A 22,344-nucleotide genomic window follows, 5' to 3' on the forward strand; every position below is an offset into this window, starting at 1 on the left:
TTTGTACTTACCTGTTTGTAGATAGGAAGTCGATATTCTGGCATTCGATATTTTTACCTCGATATTTTGGCAAGTCGATATTTTGACTGTCGATATTCTGTCAGTGATCCGACCGCACCGTACCTAATTTTTCCCTAGTGTCTCATTTGCTGAATTCTAGACCTTCATCTAGAAAGTTGTTTTCTACGGCAGGCATACTAGGCTCTTCTCTTTCATTCATTCATTCAAACATGATAATTATGACAAAGGGCATACCTGGTACAGTAGTCTTTCTGGTAGTGGCAGTGATCCATTGAGCTATAAACAGAGAAGAATAGATACGATTTTAGAAGTTGAGCTTATACACTTTCATGAACATTGTTCAGAATATTTCTTGATTTCTGACACTATTTATTGTGCTTGGAGAGCACAATCAGTGATCCAGTAAAAAAGGGTACAATTGGAAAGGGCAGATTCCCCCTTTCCAACCATACCTCTTCTGTGTTTCTAATTGCTCTGGGGACTGAGATAGCCCCACAAGCACGTAAAATCTGCTAATTTCAGATCTCGTTTCTCTGAAATGATGATCAGCGCACTGTGTGTGCTTATCATCATTTAGGAGAAGCAAAGGGAACAGTCTCGGGAGCTGAGGAAGCTCTTACCTAGCTTCGAGGCTGTTGGGGGGGAAAGAAAATCCTCCAGTGCCATGTGCACGGATGGCAGAGAGCCGTCTGATGCTCACGAGCACTGTAGCGCCAGACAACTTCCGTACATCTGACGGAAGCAAGGGGTTAACATGTCACTGAAGAGAGCAAGTGTAGAATGGATGCACACATCGGAGATGTAAATGCACTTTAATACATTTAAAGTTACAATTTGAACAACCCAAAGAATCCGCAGGCAGCACCATTCCTTTTCAACAGCTACAGCTACTGACCAACCAGCTATATTCTAAACATGCTAACTCATGCTCTAGCATCTCATCATGACACCTCTATTGACCCACATCACCATATTGCGTTCAAATCAATGGTACTCCACAGATACAGAAGAGGCTACATTCCACTTTGAGATATCAGGCATCAGTAATAGGACAAAGTCATCAGCACAGCAAGCATGTGTTTTAGTGGAAATGTGGTGGGGAGGGTGGTAGCTTAGCTGCACTGGATTAAGGTAGTGGCATCAATGGTCATGGAGCTTGTTAACAATGTCTGATACTTGTATTGGTTCACAGTGACGGACAGGATTTTTTCTATTTTCTCTTTAATTCATACATGGGCCTTCCTAAGTTACAATAAGAATGTAATAAAGGTACAAAACTGATATTCATTTGGAGGTTGTAGGCATGCCATCCCTGCTAATTGACATTAACAACATGGCATTCTGAATTACTGCTAGAAAGTACCATAACTTGATATTTCATGCCCCTGCCAACCTTCCAGCAGTTTAGGGTTACTATGAAGTCTTTCTTGTTGACCATTTAATCTCCGGCTGTCGCCTTTGGTAGAGCTCTTATTTGACCACAACGTCCCAAATTTCTTCCTAGTGTGTAATTTGCTAAATTCTAGCCCTTCATCTAAAAACGTCGTTTTCTATGGCAGGCATACTAGGCTCTTCTCTTTCATTCATTCAAACATGATAATTACGACAGAGGGTATACCTGCTACAGTGGTCTTTCTAGTAGTGGCAGTGGTCTTTCTAGTAGTGGCAGTGGTCCGTTGAGCTATAAAGAGAGAAGAATAGATAACATTGTTCAGAATAGTTTCTTGATTTCTGACACTATTTATGGTGCTTGAAGAGCACATGCCTAACTATCGAACACTGGAGTGCTATACAGGAGAGTGGGAAGCGTGTGCCCATGTGCACACGGGGCAATTCGTTTTTTTAGGTATAAAGAGTGAGGGAGTGTATGCAAGCCAGGAGGTTACGGAAGGACAGAAATGAATCACAGCATTGGCAGATATTCATCATCATCTTAGGTTGAGGTATTTACTAAGTTCGATAAATGCTTATTTTTCTATGGCATTTACCTAATGAGGCATTGCATGCAAAATAGGCATTTAAATCACTAGGGAGTCGATTCCGAATCGGGAAAAAAAATGTCCGTACGATTTGTATCCGGAGCCCTCTCTGTAAGAATTGTACCCGTCCGAGTCACGTAGTATGATCCGTATTCTGTGAATCCATCCGAATCATCGCGATCCGTACGTATTTGCAAGGCTGAAACCGTGAACCGTACGACTCGTACACATGCCGTACGACCCGACGAGTACGATCCGGACCGGGGTATGAGGACGCCATTCGTACGGTCCACGTCAGGTAAGGGCAGTCGTACTGAAAAGCACACAAACACATACACACCGTACGGTCCATACACCCCATGATCGCAGGGGTACGCACCGTACCCCTGCCATCATAGGGTGTACGAGCCGTAACCCATGTACGATGGGTGTACGAGCCGTACCCAATGTACGATGGGTGTATGAGCCCTACCCCATGTACGATGGGTGTACCCATCGTACATGTGGTACGGCTCGTACACCCATCGTACATGGGGTACGGCTCGTACACCCATCGTACATGGGGTATGGCTCTTACACCCATCGTACATGGGGTACGGCTCATACACCCATCGTACATGGGGTACGGCTCGTACACCCGATGATCGCAGGGGTACGGTGCGTACCCCTGTGAACATGGGGGGTACGCACCGTACCCGGGGGGGGGCTGTTCTGTACCTGTTTTGGCACGAACTCTGCATTTACGGCTGTTTTCAGCTCCCGTAGAAAAAGGGTCGTACGGTGCATCCCCGACACGTATCGTACTTGCTGGCTCGTAAAAACCAGCCGCGAACCGTACAGATCCGTACGAGGGAGAATCGTACGGAGATTAGAGTCGTACGGTCTCTGTATGACTCGTACGTATGGGGGACGTTGCAGGGTACTATTCGGAGCGTTTTTTCCCGAATCGGAATCGGCCCATAGATATTGCATGTTTTGCCTTTTTCCGTGGCTTTTTTCCTCGATTCATTTTGGGATGTTAGACTTTCTAAAATCTATTGAAGGGAAGAAGCGAGGGTTGCGATAATTATCACGAAGCTTAGAATTCCGATCCATGTGCACACTCAAATTTTCACAGAGGTAGACATTTGACTATTAGCTTGTAATTAGCACCGAAGAAGTACAGCGGGCTGACTTTCAAGGAAATCCCTTTAATGGATTCTTCATTGGATTTAACTCTTTGTTCCCCTATTGCAAAATCAATACCTTTGTGTTGGCACCCCTTTCTACCATGTATCTACATGAGTGCACCTTTTGATATTATTGATGTGATCTGTAAATTATGAAGTATTATTGTTCTATTGTTACAGAAAAGGTTTTTGGACAAAGGCCACATATGTATTACACAGTGTCAATCGCCACTGTGTAGTTATGTAGGAGTCAGAGCATCAAAATTATGAGCATTTTTAGTTTTGCTAATAACATTGGCACCATTTGTGGAATCTTCACAAAACCTTCCAAAAGAGTATTAGCTCATCCACCTCAGCTCCTTCCTTTGATGGATGAAGGGATCACCGGGATTTGGACCTGTGACCATCAGGTCGATCAGAGGCCCCAACATGGGATGCATTAGTCCACTAAGCCACAAGTCTTCATATGCTCCAACCATACATTTAATAAAAACAGACTAACAGAATAGACTAGTAGTCCAGAGGTATCAGTTGTTAAAATTCTATGTGTGATTAAGTAGCAAGAAATTCTCGATTCAAGCATACTCAGTGTATCCACTTCATGCGGGGGCCGCAGCATTCGGGGCAGTAAAACAAAACATGTTCCTGTGTTTCAGGGGCCAGGCGGCGGGCGGGCAATTATCTGAGTCATTGTCTTTTGCCAATTTCTTGGAGAAGGCTTTTAAGGGTAGACTGTATATGTGAAATCACACATACCATCATTTTACCATAGGCGGTTTACGCATATCTAAAAGCTTGAACCCAAGAAACTGACGGCCCAAGATTTGTGAAGTTACCCTCATGGAATATTGAAGGTACACAAAATCCCAATATCTTGTTTTTAGAACAGCAGGCACAGGTTTACAAATTTGCCCAGGATTGTCCCACTGTTGGTACTCTAGTAACGCAGGGTTGCGCCATATACATATCCAATACATCAGGGGTTTTAGCCGTGCCATGTAGATAAAGAAACAATAGGATAAGGGAATTGCTGGTAGGTACTGACATAAGAGATCTGAAACAATTGTTCTCCTCCACTGTCAGCTTATGGGTATCAACATATGCCCAAACTTCGGCACCAAAGAGTGCAGCACTTAGGGCTTTGGCACTGTAACTCTCCAGAGTCAGGGTTATAGATCTAGACTGGGTCTGCTCGTGTAGTCGCAGTATGGCTGTAGATCTTTGTATCAAAGATCTTTTGCTGAGTTGGGGTTCTAAGCAAAGCTTATCTGACAGCTAAACAACCCAAAGAGTCAAAACAGAAAACTATTTATAGGAGTTCATTAGCAACTTTATCAATACTAGTTCTTGTGTTGCCGTGTTCCCAAGTATCATGCATTTGGTGTTGGTTGCATTTATTTCTAAGCCCCTGGAAACACAGAAACACATACATTTATTTTTTACATTTTGAAGAACTGTAGGAGTCTTTGGGATGAGTAACAAATCATGTGAGAAGAGCAGTATTGGAACCTACTAACATTCAGGACAGGGAAATCTTTATTTTAATTTGTGAGTTCTTTGTCCATATCATGTATATACAGGGTAAGCAAAGTAGGTGCAAGGGCACAACCTTGGTGTACCCTGCGTTGGGTTGGGATTTGGTTGGTCAGTTAGCTCTAGTTTCCCCATCACACCTGGGCATAGTTATCTTCATGTAGCCTAGCAATCAGATGAATCAGATTAGCAGGGGCTCCCATTTGTATTAGCGTTTTCCACAGGTTTTTATGGGAAAAAAGATCAAATGCTGCATGCAAATCAATAAACACTACATACAGTTTTTGGTTTCAGCACGGAAACCAGCTTGGAGGGGGGACAGCATCTGAATATTGTCCATCCACTCTTGCAGCTTGCCGAGTATGTGTCTAGCAAAGATTTTATGCAAATGATCAATTAGGTTTATAGGCCTATAATTAGATGGACTACAAGCATCAGCTTTCTTAAAAAACAGAATTATCTCCTTACCCCTCCTGGTCTCTGGGATTTCTCCCCCAGCATCTATTGCATTAGTTAAAAGATTAACATAAGAAGCCCAGATTAGAGGTTGGGATTGGTACAAATCTCCTGATATGTGATTCAAGCCATGGATTTTCTCTCCTTTTAGACTGCTAATGGTGGAAGAAGTATCTGCCAAACTAAAGACTAGGTCTATATTGTTTTAAGAGTGTAGTATTTCTTTTTTTGTGATACTCTAACTCAGGGAGTGTGACTGGGAGCCAACACTTTCTTCTGCATGTAATGTGAAGAAGTGGTCAACCCATTTCTCCGGCTCAATATAATAGTGATGGGTGTTAACACTCTCTAAGTCCATGGGACATTATTAATCAGAAGGATCTGCTGTTGTTAGTTTTAGCAGCCAACAGCAGGTCCTGCCAATTCTTATCAACGCACTCACTTTTGGCCTTATCTAATGTCACTTTATATCTATGCCGTGCTGCAGAATTGTCTGTGCAATTGTGTTCATTGATAACCTTCTTTAGCTCTTTAGCTCTTTTTAAAATGTTTTGCATTCTATGGTATACCATGTATGTTCTCTTTTACTAATGGGATTCATTTTATCTACTACCCTGAAAAGACATTCTGTAATTCTTTGGATTTTTTTTCAGCGATAGCTCAATCAATCAATCAATCAAGACATTTATAGAGCGCACTACTTACCCGTAGGGTCTCAAGGCGCTTAGGGGGGGGGGGGTGCCGTTACTGCTCGAACAGCCAGGTCTTGAGCTTCTTCCTGAAGGAGAGGTGGTCTTGGGTCAGGCGCAGGTCGGTCGGGAGGGAGTTCCAGGTCTTGGCGGCCAGGTAGGAGAAGGACCTTCCTCCTGTAGTCGCTCTACGGATGCGTGGGACGGCGGCGAGGGCGTGGCTGGCTGAACGGAGGTGGCGTTTGGGAGCGTAGAAGTTGATTCGGTTGTTGAGGTAGCTCGGGCCTTGATCGTGTAGGGCTTTGTGTGCGTGGGTGAGGAGACGGAAGGTGATTCTTTTGTTGACGGGGAGCCAATGCAGGTATCTCAGGTGTCCGGAGATGTGGCTCTTTCGTGGGATGTCGAGGATGAGTCTGGCTGAGGCGTTATGGATCCGCTGAAGTCTCTTCTGGAGCTTGGCGGTGGTTTCGGCGTAGAGGGCGTTGCCGTAGTCCAGTCGGCTGGTGACGAGGGCCTGGGTGACGGTCTTCCTGGTCTCCGTGGGGATCCACCAGAAGATCTTCTGTAGCATGCGCAGGATGTTGAAGCATGCCGAGGAGACGGCGTTGACTTGTCTGGTCATGGAGAGGGAGGAGTCCAGGATGAAGCCCAGGTTGCGTGCGTGGTTCGTCGGTTTGGGTGCGGTGCCCAGGGCGGGGGGTCACCAGGAGTCGTCCCAGGCGGTGGGCATGGAGCCCAGGATGAGGACCTCCATCTTGTCTGTGTTCAGTTTCAGGCGGCTGGTCGTCATCCACTCGGCTACCTCCTTCATCCCTTCGTGCAGGTTGGCTCTGGCGGTGGTGGGGTCGTTGGTCAGGGAGAGGATCAGCTGGGTGTCGTCAGCATAGGAGATTATGTTGAGGTTGTGTTGGTGTGCGATGGCCGCGAGGGGGCTCATGTAGACGTAGAAGAGGGTAGGGCTCAGCGAGGATCCTTGAGGGACGCCGCAGATGACTTCGGTGGCCTCTGAATTGTAAGGCGGTAGGCGGACTCTCTGTGTTCTTCCATCGAGGAAGGAGACGATCCATTCCAGTGCCTTCTCCTGGATTCCGGCGTTGCTGAGGCGTTGCACTAGGGTAAGGTGGCAGACAGTGTCAAAGGCCGCGGAGAGGTCTAGGAGGATGAGGGCCGCTGTTTCTCCGTTGTCCATCAGGGCTCGGATGTCGTCGGTGGCGGCGATGAGGGCGGTTTCGGTGCTGTGGTTGGCTCGGAAGCCGGACTGCGAGGGGTCGAGGGATCCGTTCGTCTCGAGGAAGGCGGCCAGCTGTTTGTTGACGGTCTTCTCGATGACTTTGGCTGGAAACGGGAGTAGCGAGATTGGGCGGTAATTCTTGAGTTCGGTGGGGTCTGCTGTAGGTTTCTTGAGAAGAGCGCTGAGTTCGGCGTGCTTCCAGCTCTCGGGGAAGGTGGCGGTGTCGAAGGAGGTGTTGATAATGTCCCGTAGGTGGGGTGCGATGACAGCGTCGGCCTTGTTGAAGACGTGGTGAGGGCAGGGGTCGGTCGGAGATCCGGAGTGGACGGAGTTCATCATGCGGACGGTGTCTTCGGTGCTGATCGGAGTCCAGGCTCGGAGGGTGGTGGTGAGCGGTGTTGCTGTGGTCGTGGCGTGCGTCGATTGGGTGCTGAAGCTGTTGTGTATGTCCGCGATCTTGTTGTGGAAGTAGGAGGCAAGGGAGTTGCAGAGGTCTTGTGAAGGGGTGATGTCGTTGTTTCCGGCATTGGGGTTGGAGAGCTCTTTCACGATGTTGAAGAGTTCCTTGCAGTTGTGTGCGTTGTTGTCCAGCCGGTCCTTGAATGCAGTTTTCTTGGCGGCGCGGATCAGTTGGTGGTGCTTCCGGGTGGCGAGTTTGAGGGTGGTCATGTTGTCCGGTGTAGGTTCCTTTCTCCAGACTTTCTCGAGGGCTCGGCAGTTCTTCTTGGAGCTCTTGAGTTCGTCGGTGAACCATGGGGCTTTCTTGCTGCCGGGTCTGCTGGGCGGGGTCCTCAGAGGGGCGAGTTCGTCCGCGCAGTTGCTGATCCACTTCGAGAGGTTGTCGGCGGCCTGGCTGGGGTTCGCTGAGCTGGCAGGAGGGTGCTGGCTCAGGGAAGCGGCGAGTTGGTCGGCTGTGATCTTGTTCCAGCTTCTGCGGGCAGCCTGTTGCTGGTGGTGGTGGATCGTCGTTCTTTTGAAGGTGAAGTGTACGCAGCTGTGGTCCGTCCAGTGGAGTTCTGTGGCGTGGCTGAAGGCGATGTCTTTGCAGGATGAGAAGACTGCGTCGAGTGTGTGTCTGGCGAGGTGGGTGGGGGTGTTCACCAGTTGCTTGAGTCCAAGGTTGGCGAAGTTGTCGAGCAGGGTGCTGGTGTTGCGGTCGTTGTTGTTCTCCAGGTGGAAGTTGAGGTCCCCCAGGAGGATGTAGTCAGCGGAGGGGAGGGCATGCGGGCTGACGAAGTCGGCGATGTCTTCGCTGAATTGAGTGCGTGGTCCCGGGGGTCGGTAGATTAGGGTGCCTCTGAGGGTGGTCTTCGGGTCGGTGTGGATCTGGAAATGCAGGTGTTCGGCGGTGGTTAGGGTGATATCGGTGCTGGTCGTGATTCGGATGGTGTTCCTGTGGATGATGGCGATGCCTCCTCCCATCTGGTTGGTGGTGCGGTCCCTCCGGGTGATCTTGTAGCCCTCTGGGAATGCGATGGCGATGTCGGGCGCTGAAGAGGCGTTCATCCAGGTCTCCGTGATGAAGGCAACGTCAGGGGATGTGGCGTCTAGGAGGTTCCAGAGTTCGATGGCGTGTCTGTGGACGGAGCGGGTGTTGAGGAGGATGCACTTGAGGTGGTGGCTGCTGGTGTTCGGCTTGGCAGGTGCTGGAGCCGGGCAGGTCCGGATGCAGGAGAACTTGCAGGCGTGGCAGCTGAAGGGTCCGTGGGTTCGTCTCGGGGTGACTTGGTAGCATCCTGGGGGTCGGCCGGTGTTGAGTGCGATGAGAGTGGCGGCGTTGTACGTCCGGCGGGTGGGCCGGGGTCATCGGGGGCCAGGGGTCCTGGCGCTGGGCGTGGTCCGGTCACGGACGGGCGTAGACGGGCTTACCTTTGGCGCGCCTTCGGCGCACAATCGGCGCGCCCGCTGCGCGTGACCGCTGCGCGTTCGCACGGTCGCCATATATGGCGAAGTGCGCGGGGGGGCGGAGCAGCTGGGAGGCGGGAGCGGGGAGGGTACAGAAGGAAAAAAGGGGCGGGGTTAGCGGCGGTGGCGGGAAGCGGGGAGGGAGGGCGAGGGTCAGAGAAAAAGGCAAAACAGGAAGGAAATTACGTGTTACAGGGAGAAAAAATAAACAAGCAATACAGAAAGGCAAAAACACAATGCAAAACTGGCAAAAACAACAGGGGCAGGTCGAGCAAGCACGGGCCACGCCGCTCTAAGGCAGGGGGCGTGGTCACGCGGCGGCAGCGAGGCAAACAGGCAAGGGAGGCACACGCAGCAGCTGGTGGCCGTGCGGCGCGGGGGTGTCCTAGAACTAGGTCACCCCCTAGCTAAAATTGGCACTAAGAAAGGAAAAGTTAGCCAATACAAAAGGCTAAGAGACTTTTTTAAATGTATTAGCTAGGTTCCAGTACTGCAGTGTGACACATAATTGGGCCTCTATTAAGGTGAACTGCTGCTAGAGATACAAGCAAGGGATTATGATCCCTATCTAAATTAAACATAATTTCCATGTCATTGAGCAATAGACAGACCTTTACGCCAAGCAAGATGTTATCTATGACAATAGTATAGAAACTTTTGAATGCAGGTGATTTTCCTGGGTCAGATCGAGTCTGCCCAATGTATACCCTGAGACTACACCCAACCACCAGTGTTGCAAGCTGGAATGCAGTGCTGGAAAAAATAATGCTGGGTTCTTCCAGTTAAACCAGGGATATGCCATAGTTTGACTTCCTCCTCAATCAGTGCATTGATTGATGGTGAAGGCTTGAAGGAAGCATTAAAATCCCCCGCTATCCAGTTCTTCACTCGCTGCTGGTGAATGCCAATCAGGTAATTCAGCATAGGCAGGACAGAGGAGTCATTGGTAGTCGGGACAGACCTTTCATACACATTGAATAGTACCAATACTAACCTGGATGGGAATCTAAACTGAAGCCCATTTTGATCTAGTGAGTTTATTTTTAACTCTATATGGGTGCAAGCAATAGTATGATTCACCAGAGTTAGCAAAAAAATTGTAAATAGATACTTGTATAGCGCACTACTCACCCGCAAGTGTCTCATGGCGCTTGTACGAATACCGCTGTGGAACCCATCCTGGCTTTCCCTGTGAGACGTCCACTCCTGGGCACCCCCAAGGTGGAGGCCAGGCATCCTTAGCATTGTGGGGGCCGTTGTGGAGATTAAGCAAGCTATTGCCCAAAGTTGCAGAGTGGGACTCCATGATTGGAATAGGCACCGTGGAATTTTGAGCCCAAGACCCGCCGAGGCGGGGAATTGAACCCTGGTCTGGGGCTAGACCTCTGCATCAGGGTCTGCTGCTCTAATCATTGAGCCACGCTGCCTGCCCAGTTTTCTTTGGTGTAATGCTTCAACCCTGTATGTAGTAAAACTATTGGCAAACTCTCTATCAACAGCCCCTGATTCCTGGAAAACACAAATATCATATAGTTTCCTAGTAAAACAGGGTCAATACATATCAGTGAGTTTGGAGTTGACCCATGCTAGGCTCCGTGGTACAATAAGATAATGTCCCAGTGGAAAGCAATTTAAGAAAGATAGATGTGTACAAGATTTAATCTGTTGTATCTGAACAAAGTCAAGCACCACTATACAATAAAACAACCAAATGAGTGTGATTTTATTTCATCACGACATTGAAGTTACTCAGTTTATATACAGTAGAATACCATTCGTAAGTGGGTGTTTTTCAAACAAAAAGGTGCACAGAAAAGTGAGGTGCAAGTGCATGGGAGGGATTGTGATGAAGGACAGCAGTGCGCATATATATACATCAATAAATAGATTAACAACTATCCAGACGATTTCCTGCCAAATGCATTAAATGACAAATCATAACATAATTACAGATATGAATTCTCTGTCATATATGTCTGAAAATACAAACAAATGAGAAATGGCGAAGTTTCAACCCTTAAATGGAGCAACCAATTTTGTGCATTGTGACTGGGGTCTTCCTCAGGACCAAGGTGAAGGTAGGGGAGTTGCACCAGTAAAAACAGCTATATTGCTTCTAGCTGTGAATATGAAAACGGGACTGTGTACCCTCTCAGATATCTTCAATGATGTTCGTGTTGAACAGGAAGTTAAGGCCCAGGTTGCTCAGTAACCTGTGGCTGTGGGCTGTGGGCTGCTAGCAGGATCGATGAACAGCTTATTCCCTGCTAGACTCCAGCAGATCATAGTCTAAACTTTTTGTACAGTGGTGATTATTTGGGATTGGTACCCATAAGGACCACATTCACTCGAAGGCTGACAGGTGCTAACAAAATTAGAGCTATCCGTACTCAAATATATCCTTAGGCTTCAACCCTCAGTAACATTAGCAAGTACTGGGACATTCACAAAAGGATGAGCAATGGATCAGCCGCAGAATCAGAATTTACTAATTGTGGTAGTCAATCAATCAAGTTCAAACTGGAGTCTATGTTGCTTGTCTCAGGGCCACAGATGTCAGGCATCATGGTGGCCTGATGGCCAGCCTGCTTCTGAGGGAGCTCATGAACATTATTGCGAGGTTGCATGGCTAAGGAAGAAAGTCTTAAATTAATTGCAGAGTCAATGGATCCATGGGGATGAAACATTTGAAGTTCAAGATTGATCATATTTATAATTCCACATTTCTAAAGCCCGGACCTAACAACCCTAGGTGTATCCAGGTGCTGGGGGGCTGTTGGGGAGATTAGGTAATCTATTGCCCAGAGTGACATGATGCTGAGCTGACACCGGGGATCGAACCTTGGGCCTCACTGCTCTTGAACCAGCCACTTTGGCCGCTGTGCCACATCTCGTCCATTGGGAATGGGCAACAACGCAGGGATGGTGGCCTGCTAGATTAGGCCATCTACCAGTAGTTCCATTTTTAAGGACACTATCAAATATTCGTAACTGGGTGAACCATTATTACATCTCTTGGCACACACAATATCAGATTGCACTACTGATAAACAATCACAATTCACCCTGATCCAGTAGATTACTTTATTTATTAGGGACTCGGGGCATTTCATTTTGGCAGTCACTAATGACGATTGTTTGCGACTTGCAAATAGAGGCTCACAAAATGAAATGTACTAATGTGTCTCAGGCACATTAGCGTTTCTCAAAGGGGTCAGTGCTGCATGTGGGCAGGGACACCTCCAAATAAGACCAGCGCTGTGGGATTAACGGGGTGCTTAAGAGCGTAATGAAGTCGCTTGGCCCGCCCTGCCTCTTATTCATCGCAACTTAATGAGCTAGCAGGTTCTTGAGTATATTTTGAGAAGATAACTGTTGACCAGGTTGAACTGCTAGACTTTACATACTATACCTAACCTTTCAATCATATCCTGCCAAAACTACACCACCTAAATTGCCACACCTTTCATAGCTATCTGACATACCTAAATGCCATAGATCTGTACCTACTCAAGGCTACTTGCCATACCTACCTATCATACCTAACAAACCTATGTATGATAGCTCCCTACCAATTTTAACTACTTCCTAGTTCTACTAATTACAAATACCAACTGCCCCATGCCTAAAATGACTAATCTTCAACACCTAATCTAGCTATCTACCATACCTAATCTGCCATACCTAACCTGCCAAATACCATCTGAACAATGCTAAACCAACAACACCTAACTTACCATGCCTAACCTCACCGGACCAAAGTTATTTTGAATTTGTGAACATTAAAGAAGAAGCATTGAACACTTCCTTTTAAAAATTGAAATAACAATTTGCAATCACAGTATCCTGGATGCTTTCAACTCTGGGAGAACTAACATAGCCCACATTTACTAATCTCATATTTCTTAAATCTTCACCCGTTATACAATTTCATAAAGTAACCTTCATGCAATAGCTTACAATCTAACAGGCACTGAGCATAACACTTTACAATTACAATACACTTTACAATAACATACAATTAACAACATATTAACACTCTCAAAACCACCACTCTCTAGCTCAAAAGATTACGGCTAAACACATTAAACTACAGTTCCATTAACTTCAACACTACTAACACTTCAACCACTCTCTAAAAATCACTAAACATAAAATAAATGTAACAGCTGATACATTTCTACCAAACACTTTGAGTCCTCTCTTTCTACTTTACTTATTGTATACTACTGTACAATTACACAATTAGCAATATTAAATTAAACTATTGTATACTGTATAAACAATACAACTTGATTTGCCCCTAAAGCCCTTTAAAAGTCGTATGATTCCATTCTATTGTGTACCCAAGGGTTACAAATTATGTTTTTCAACAAAACTAACAATTACTACATTTTGCATAAATAACAAATGAGCTCTGTTGGCATTGCAATCTTTTGTTTTCTACTTGGTTACTTGATTAAGTAACTGTGTGAGAGGTTATACACTGGTCTCCCCTAGTTACTAACGTAATTTCTCACAGTAGTCATGTCACCAGTGAGGTGGGCATTCACTATTGTGGAGTTTAGGGTTACCAAGTAGGAGCCATTTTAGGATTAGTCATAAATGAAGATAGCTACAGTGCCATTTTTGCCTCGTGCTGCTGATATATGTCTGGAAACTGACCCCTCCACTGGTAGAGGGAGAGTTCTCTTATTTATCAGTCAACTGACCCCTCCACTGGTAGAGGGAGAGTTCTCCTATTTAGCAGAGGTCTCATTCTCAAACCATCAGTTTATCTTGATGAGGTTCCCTCTGAACCTGATTCCATTGATTTTGGGGTATTTGGACAGAAGATTCAAGCATTCGGATTTGTCCCTGTGCCCTTGTGATCATAAGTCATCCCAAAATTATCTACACTTGGTACTTCTCTGTACACTGTATGCCCAGGAAAGAAAGAACTGTATTATTCAAATTTTAAAGAGGTACCACTTTCGCTCATGTCGATTTGCGTTATATTTTTTAAAATCATTCTCCAACCGTTGGTTTGTTTTGCTGTGGCCTCCTTCTTGTGGGCATGCATACAAAAAGGAAATACGTGGCTTATGAATGAATTTTGGGGATCATTACATTGTTTGTGGTTTCAAAAAAAACCTTTTAGTAACTTTTACATTTTTTTAACCTATTGTATCTTTTATGACCTTAAGTGCATAGTAATGGGGGCATAGATTTATGAACTTGAAAAGGTTGGACTTTTCAGGATATGAATTGTGTTTAGATGTGATTTTATACAGTGGTTTTATGTATTTTTTATGTTCTTGTATGATCCGAATTAATAAAAAATCGAAACGTTTTCCATGATGATGATGCCTGGCTATTTATCAAATGAAAATGATGTCAAAATAAGTTAGTGGTGGTTGTATGAACATTACAGTAAAACACAACCTCGCTCAAAGTATGGGGCAACGAAATGGTGAGGACTACTCTAGTTGTCAGTATTGATCCTATAGTAAAGTTAGAAACATTATGAACTGTCCCTTTTGTGGAGTGGGGTACTGGATGGTGACAATTAGATAAACTTTCTAAAATCAAATTCACTTGCTTGGTATTGAAACTAATATAGATTGAGCTAAAGAATTGTGATGGCATCTTTTTTCTATTCCTAAATGTATGGTTAGGAGATTTATTTATTTACTGTAATTATTGTCAGAAAATGCACTATAAGGGTAATCTACCTTTTTTATTAAAGTGGGTAAATTAATTTTGTTGGATCTCTGGGTTACCTCAATTCCCTACCATGTTTATTTCACTTTCCACTTTTTCTGCCAAATCCCCACTGATCTCTTCCTCCCCAAAAATCGAATCTGACTCATCATTTGCTTTTCTCCTTTCTCATCTTTCAGATGCTCACTAATTCTCTCATGTGCCTGCCTGGGTGCCTTTCCCAACTCTCATCCAAAATAGACTGAACATTTTCTTTGGTTCCCCCCTCAACCTTTCGTTTGGAGCTTCCAGACTCTTCTCCACTATCCTCTCTATCTATGAATCTTCATTATATCTCACCACTGTTTATGTAGCATGCTCTGCGTTGTTATTATTATTATTATTATTAAAGAATTTTGTACCGCGCACGGTTACCCAGGGGCATCCCAGCGCTTATAGAGAATCCGAGCAAGCTACCTGTATCGAGCACAACAGAGCTGAAGTTATTCTGGGAATAGGTAGGTTTTCAGATGTTTCCGGAACCTGAGCAAATTTGGTTCAGAGCGTAGTGAAAGTGGGAGGGAGTTCCAGGCGTGCGCAGTATGGATAGAAAAACTCCTGCCACCTGATTAGGCTCTCCTAATTCTCTTTACCTGAAGGAGGTGTTTATTGTCAGAGCGTAGAGCTCTAGTGGGCCTATAGGGCCGAATCATGTCCTTCAGAATAGCTGGTCCTTTCCCCTGTATGCTCTTGTGAGCAATACAAAGGGCCTTAAAGGTCACTCTCTCTTTGACAGGAAGCCAATGGAGTGCCTTTAAAGCAGGCCTGGCTGACTGCCTGGCCGGAATGTTCCTCAGCAGCCTAGCTGCTGCGTTCTGCACTTGTTGCAGAATCTTGAACGTTGACTCCGGTGCTCCGAGGAAGAGTGCATTACTGTAGTCCAGGCGTGAGATGATTAGGCCTTGGACTAACAGCTTCCGGGAGAGTTCAGGTAAGAGGGGGAGAACCTTATGGGCCGATCGGAGCAGTCCATAACACACGCCAGTGGACTTCTTGGCGTGTGTCCTAAAGGACAGATCAGGCTCCAGCCAGACCCCCAGGTTCCTAATCTCCTTCTTTGGGTCAGGCGGGGTGCCCATACAGCTGGGCCAGCTGCTCGGCGAGAGGGCAAAACTTGAGTGGCCCAAGATCATCAGCTCGGTTTTTGAGCCGTTCAATTTGAGCGATGACCTGGACATCCAGTCAAACACCTCTCTTGAGCATGAATGGAGCGTCTCCGGCTGTTTCTCCAGCTGTGTCAGACCCACCACTAGCTGAGTGTCATCCGCATAGCTTATGGTCTTCAGGCCAAACGGAGACACCACACCCTCCAGGGGTGCCATATACACGTTAAATAACGTGGGGCTCAGGGATGAGCCCTGAGGCACCCCACAGTAAAGTGGAAGGGGAGGAGATTTCGTGTTACCTTCCCAGACCTCGAAGGTACGCCCCTCCAGAAAAGAGGCCAACCATTCCAGGGCCACTCCTGTGGCACCTGACTCTGCTAGGCGTTGTAGCAGCACTCCATGATTGACGGTATCGAAGGCCGCACTTAGGTCCAGGAGGATCACTGCCACTGACCCCCCTGTATCCAAAGTGCTTCTGGCCTCCTCTACCACTGCTAGCAGAGCTGTGTCGGTTCCATGACCCGGTCGGAATCCCGTCTGGGAGTCCCTCAAAAGCTCATTTTCCTCCAGAAAGTTGGATAGTTGGCGGTTGACCAGTTTCTCGGCAACCTTACTAACCCCTGGTAGCAAGGAAATGGGCCTGAAATTGGCTAAGTTCTGTGGATCTAAGCCAGGCTACTTCAGAAGCGCTTTAACAACTGCGCTCTTCCAGTCCGGCGGTACAGTCCCATGAGCGAAGGAGAGATTGACCAGATCGGTCAGAGGCTCTCCTATCGATGGAGCAGCCTGCTTTAAGTACCGCATTGGGACTGGGTCTCGAGGCGAACCACTCTTCAAGCTCCCGAGGACCTTCAGTACTTCGCCTGAGGTTACGGGGCCAAAAGACGTCAATAGATTTCCCACATACTCAAGTCTTCAGACAGGGTCGGGGTTCCCATCACCGGAGGGAGAGAACTAATAATGGTGTCAATTTTATTCTTGAAGTAAGTGGCCAATTCCAGACATTTTTCCTGTGGTCTGTCGTGGACAAGAATGGGATCCGGCGGTTTAAGAAGCTCCTTCATCACTAGAAAGGCTTCCCTGGATGAGGACGCAGCATGACTCACTCTCTCCCCAAAAAAGGAGGCCTTTGCAGCGCGTATTGCAAGTTTGTACGTCCTTAATTCCATACAGTATTTTTCCCTGCTCTCTGTCTCCGGGTTCTTCCTCCATAATCTCTCCACCCGTTTACAGTTCCTTCTCAGGGTTCTAAGCTCTGGGGAGTACCATGGGGCGGACCCCACTCTCTTATCCCTAATAAGCATCTTCTTGAGTGGGAGCACATGGTCAGCCAGTTCCTCAACATAGCGTCTGCAATCACCGGATCCTGACCTTTCTCAGGCTGGGAGCCCGCCAACCGGGCATTCCAGGCCTCTACCGGGAGCCTTGACCATGCCCTGTCTATTCTAAATTTCCTGGGTGGGAGGATGTCATCATCCTTTATCTCCCAGTTTGCCATGATCAGTGAGTGGTCGGACCAGGGAAGAGCGAGAGGGGGCATAGCTGATAAACCCACCATATTCGTAAAGAATGGGTCCAAAAGGTGCCCTTTAACATGTGTGGGCTCGGTATTTATCAAATTCATCTGCAGGGCGCTCAACTCGCTCAACAAATTAGTTGCCATAGGGTCAGTTGCTTCATCGAAATAACAGTTGAGATCTCCCAACAGAATAAAGTTGGACGAAGCCGAGGCCAGGAGAGTGGTAGTTTCCATGAGCGAAGATGTAAACTCACCCACACTCCCAGGTGGACGATAAACAAGGAGGCAAGTCAGTGTGCAAGTAGGGGAGAATTTAAGGGAGAATTGGCAACTCTCACAGTCTTTCACCCCTGCCTCCCGTGCTTTGCAGCACAGTGATTCTCTATAGATAATGGCCAAGCCCCCCCCCTCTCCCTGCGCCTCTGTCAAGATGGTAGATCAAATATCCCGGCGCCAACGCTACAACCACATCCGGACCCGAGGTGTCAGATAACCAGGTCTCAGTAAGGAACAAGGCATCAACCTTGTGGTCCAGGAGTAGGGAGTTAATCTCCATAGCGTGGCAGGGAAGGGACCTGCAATTCAGCACGGCAAGACGACGCCAGGTAGCGGGGGTAGATTCTCCTAAATCTGGTTGGCAGACTCTGCATCCCCTAAAGCGTTTTCCCTCTTTAGCGATATAGCAGCATGTGGCATACTTCGGTGATCTATAGGATAAAAGCTCAGCCTTCGTGTACCTAACCAAAGTGGCTTGATGTGGGCTCGAGTCGGGCATAACCCTTGGCCCTGGTCCCGTCTGGGCCCGGACGGGCACAGACGGGCTTGACTCTGGCGAAACTCCGGCGCAAGTCCGGCGCGTCTGCTGCACGTGTCCGCCTGGCGGAGTCATAAGGGACTGTTTTTATAGGGCGACTAGACCGCTCGTCGAATGTGACCCCACCTAAGATGGCCGCCAAAATGGGATCGAGCCCGGGACCTGGTCTAAACACAGCGCCCAGGGATCGGGGACCGAGAGAAATGAATTCTCATCCCAAACGAGGGTAGGAGCGTTCAGTAGGGGAATTCTAAGCTCGATTTTAAAATTTCCGATTTTTTAAAAGATTCCTAAAATGTGGTGCAAATGCAGGGGGGGGACGGACACAAGGGAAAATTCAAATGCAGTATTTCACAAGTAAAATAACAACTGAGCGCTCGACTAGCAGCCTCTCAGTGATGCTCTATCTCCGGTCTGGTCTCTAAGCCCTCCTTTTATAGGGCGACTAGACAGCTCGTCGAATGTGACCCCACCTAAGATGGCTGCCAAAACGGGATCGAGCCCGGGACCTGGTCTAAACACAGCGCCCAGGGATCGGGACCGAGAGAAATGAATTCTCAGCCCAAACGAGGGTAGGAGCGTTCAGTAGGGGAATTCTAAGCTCGATTTTAAAATTTCCGATTTTTAAAAGATTCCTAAAATGTGGTGCAAATGCAGGGGGGGGACGGACACAAGGGAAAATTCAAATGCAGTATTTCACAAGTAAAATAACAACTGAGCGCTCGGCTAGCAGCCTCTCAGTGATGCTCTATGTTGTCCCTACTTAACTTGCATTTTGTGTATTAATAATATTTGTATGACATTTCTAATTTATAAAGACATTTTGGCTAGTTTTAATTGCACATCTATCATACACTGTTTGCTTTGTTATACGCTGGTAGTGCACCAATTGCTTATTTATCATGTACCAATGTAAATACATTTTAATATGTAGTAGATTCTAGGAAATGTGCAACAAAACGTGCACGCCGATTCTTGCATTTCAAATCACTATCATGAGGTCTGGACTTTTCATAACACCTAGAAAAGGGTATTTAATTCTGACACAAAGGCATCTTCTGATAGAGACAACCTAATCATTTTCTGGAAGGGTCAAGTGAGATACAGGCTATAGACAACTCAGCTGAAATGAAGGTCAAGGGCTGGCACAACCAGACTTATCTATGCTTTTTTGGAGTTAGGAATGCCATACCAGAGCCAAAATAAAACCTTCTCTAAGCACACTAGCTGATCAAACACATTTATCATCCAGCAAAGCTATGTGTGTTAGAGACCATCTTGGAAACTCAAATGGGCACTTGCTACTTAGAAAGAGTTAGCTAAATGCTAGAAAGGGAGAGATTTTTGTCATAGGTTGATTTAATTCCAAAATGCTTTGATATATATGAAGAGCATCTACTCACACTTTAATAGGCTGCAATTCCTTTTAATGTTTATTTAAATAGTTATGTTATTAGAACCATCATTTTTATTTTCTAATAACATCTATTGATATATTCTGCACTAGATTAGGGCATTTGTTGGACCTGGCCCTTTTTGGCAGGTTCACCCCAAAACTTTTTGATTTTGCCTAGCCTGTTTCTGTAACCTGGTGCTGGTGATTTTAGGTCTCTGCGCACTTTTTCACTGTGGTCCAGTGTAAAGTGTGTGCGCTCTCTGTGTGTGTGGTGAGAGTGACCTGCCTCCCATAGGAATGCATGGGGAATATGTGTGACCATGGTAGTTCCTGATGTGTGGGGAGTGCAGGGTCGAGTTTGGTATGTGCGAACTCGATAATTGAATGCTGCGCAATGATGTATGCGGCATGATTGTGTCTAGTGTGGAAGTGCCACTCCTAGAAGTTGGCATGTTTGTGTAATTTGTCTCTTGGTTGTGATTGGCTGGAGCTGGCTGGTGAGCCTGGCTCCAGGAGTCACGATGGGTCTGCCCCGGTGGTGAATGGAGAGATTAGCATGCTGATGTGAAGGATGGGACCTGAATAGGGCTGGGTTTTCCCTCCACAATGCTGGCTTCACCCCTGTGGTGCGTCTGATGTCCCTAGCCTGGCCAGTGAAAGGGAGTTCCCCATAACCAGTTGTAACTGGTTCTTACATTGCCTACACCCTGCTCGACAAAGGGATTTTTGTGTATAAAAAGAGGCTGTGACCTCTTGTAAAATGTTCTTGTTTTTCCTAACTTGAAACTGCCAGGGGCGTGCTGCTGCTGGGGCCCAGGGGAAGGCTTGCCTCCCTGGGCCCTGCCCAGCCCCTGGGTACTTGATGGACTTTCCCTTTAGGATTTCTCTTTGGACCTTGTTGCTGGGACCCCCTTTTTGCTGTAGGTGTCCTTTCTGGGGGCTAGGTAGTCTCTGTGCCCCCCTTAGCGCCTGGGAAAGCGCTTTATTTTAATTTGCCCTGTGATGGAGGGAGCCTACCCCTCATTGTTGCATTTATCAGTGCACACCCCGCTCAAGGTGACATGTTTGTTCGCAGGAGCCCACCCTGCATTGTCAAATTACTTATTTAAATTAACCCGGGTGCCACCCCGCTTATCAGTGCCTTAACGGGTGCCCACCCCGCCGCTATGTTTATTTTTAAACTCGAGGGAGCCTACCCCTCTCTTTGTGCCCAAAAGAAATCACCGCGGTGGCCCGGTTTGTGAGGAAGGCGGAAGTCAGGCAGAAATGCGCCTGACGGCGGGCGGGACTTCCAGTTTCGTGGAGGAAGTCCCGCACACGCCGCTGCCGCCAGGGAACCCGCCCGAGGGAAGGAGTTTGGCGCCAGTGAAGACGCAAGGCTCCCATGGGAAAGGGGGAGCTCCGCGGTACCAGGCACAGGAGAGAGAGTCTGCGTGATGCCCGGGAGACGTGCCGCAGCAACCAGCGAGGCTCCCCAGCGTGAGGGAGAGCCCTGCCCGCTACACGACCGAGACGCCCGGATGAAGGAGCAGACTGAAACAGGAGTCCTGAATGTTGCCCCGGTGAGTCAGGGGTGGGCCGGGTGATGTGGGGGTAGTTCTGTTTTGGGTTCTGGATTTTTGTGGTGCCGGTGCGAGGCACTGTATCAGAGCGGCTCCGTGTGTCAGTGGGCCGCTCCAATGAGGAGTATGGTTGCTCGGGCCCAGAGGGGCCCACACTTTGTTGTTTAGGGGGGTGGTGTCGAGGCACGTTGTCGGTGCCCGCCCCCCCCTTGCGTCCATACCAGTGCAGCGCCCATCTTCAGAGTGGACCCGATGGCAGCGGGCCGCTCCAGCCTATGGGGGCATAATTGTTTTAGAGCTGTGTAGCTCCAACGGGCCCCCATTGATTTTAAAGTCCCCGTGAGGAGGGGGCTTGGGTGGCACCATTTGTTTACCGCTCCACTGATTGGCCCCTGAGTTGCCTAAAGGGGCACGTGCTCCCCCAGAGCCAGCGCGCTCCACCACATAGGGGCCTGATGATTCCTAAAGCTTGAGTGCTCCAACGTTTGGGGACATCTTTAACCGTTTACGGAGCCAGTGGGCTCCGGGCACATAGTTGATGTCAGAGCCAGAGGGCTCCAACGTTTGGCTCAGTGTTTAAGGAGCCAGAGTGCCCGAGGGTCATGTTTTCACTTTACAGCCTGTGTGGCTCCAGCAATTGGTGCAGTGTTGTTCCCAAGGGCCAGCGAGAGCCCAGGCCACAGTTGTGACTATCCCAGCTGCTCAGCAAGTAGTGGGCAGCTGCACCGTTTAGGTGCAATTGAGTGAAAGTCCCTGGGAGGGACGGAGTTGGCACAGAGGTGCCAGGCCTTCTACAGCTGCTCAGCAATTAGTGCCAGCTCCAACATTTAGGCCCTGTTGTTGTTCTCAGCTGCCCAGCAAGTAGTGGGCAGCTGCAACGTTTAGGTTTGTGCTGGTGGCGCACCCCTGACTAGCATTTGAGCCCCTTCTTGGATGGCCAATGGGCTAGGCGGGCTGGTTTTTGGGTAGGGTGCAATGCCCTAATGTGATTACGCACCCTGTATTGATACCTCTAGAGATGGTTTTACCTATGGAGGTTTATGTTAGTGAGATTATGTTTCACTCTGAGTTACACCCCTAAATGTGAATTATGCTTAGGGGGGGAGGGTCTAATGTGTTTAGACTAGTGAGGAGATTGCCTACTGTATTTTGACTGGTTAGGCCTAAATGTGATTGCTGCGTAATGTGCTTTGCCATTATGCTTGTGTTATACTTCTAAAGG

At 47.5% G+C, this 22,344-nt stretch overlaps 1 protein-coding gene across 1 annotated transcript in view; it reads right to left on the bottom strand.

Annotated features, from left to right (window-relative positions):
- Positions 1 to 220: 220 nt before the first annotated feature.
- The window catches only part of LOC147662064 (CUB and zona pellucida-like domain-containing protein 1), a 168,855-nt gene continuing 146,731 nt past the window's right edge, over positions 221 to 22,344 (bottom strand). The window contains exon 9 of the mRNA XM_086951139.1: positions 221 to 297. Within this exon, the coding sequence (XP_086807265.1) occupies positions 221 to 297 (77 nt within the window). The remainder of the gene's footprint in view (positions 298 to 22,344) is intronic.

This window comes from Lissotriton vulgaris, unplaced genomic scaffold, assembly GCF_964263255.1.
Source record: "Lissotriton vulgaris unplaced genomic scaffold, aLisVul1.2 SCAFFOLD_1121, whole genome shotgun sequence".
NCBI lineage: Eukaryota > Metazoa > Chordata > Amphibia > Caudata > Salamandridae > Lissotriton > Lissotriton vulgaris.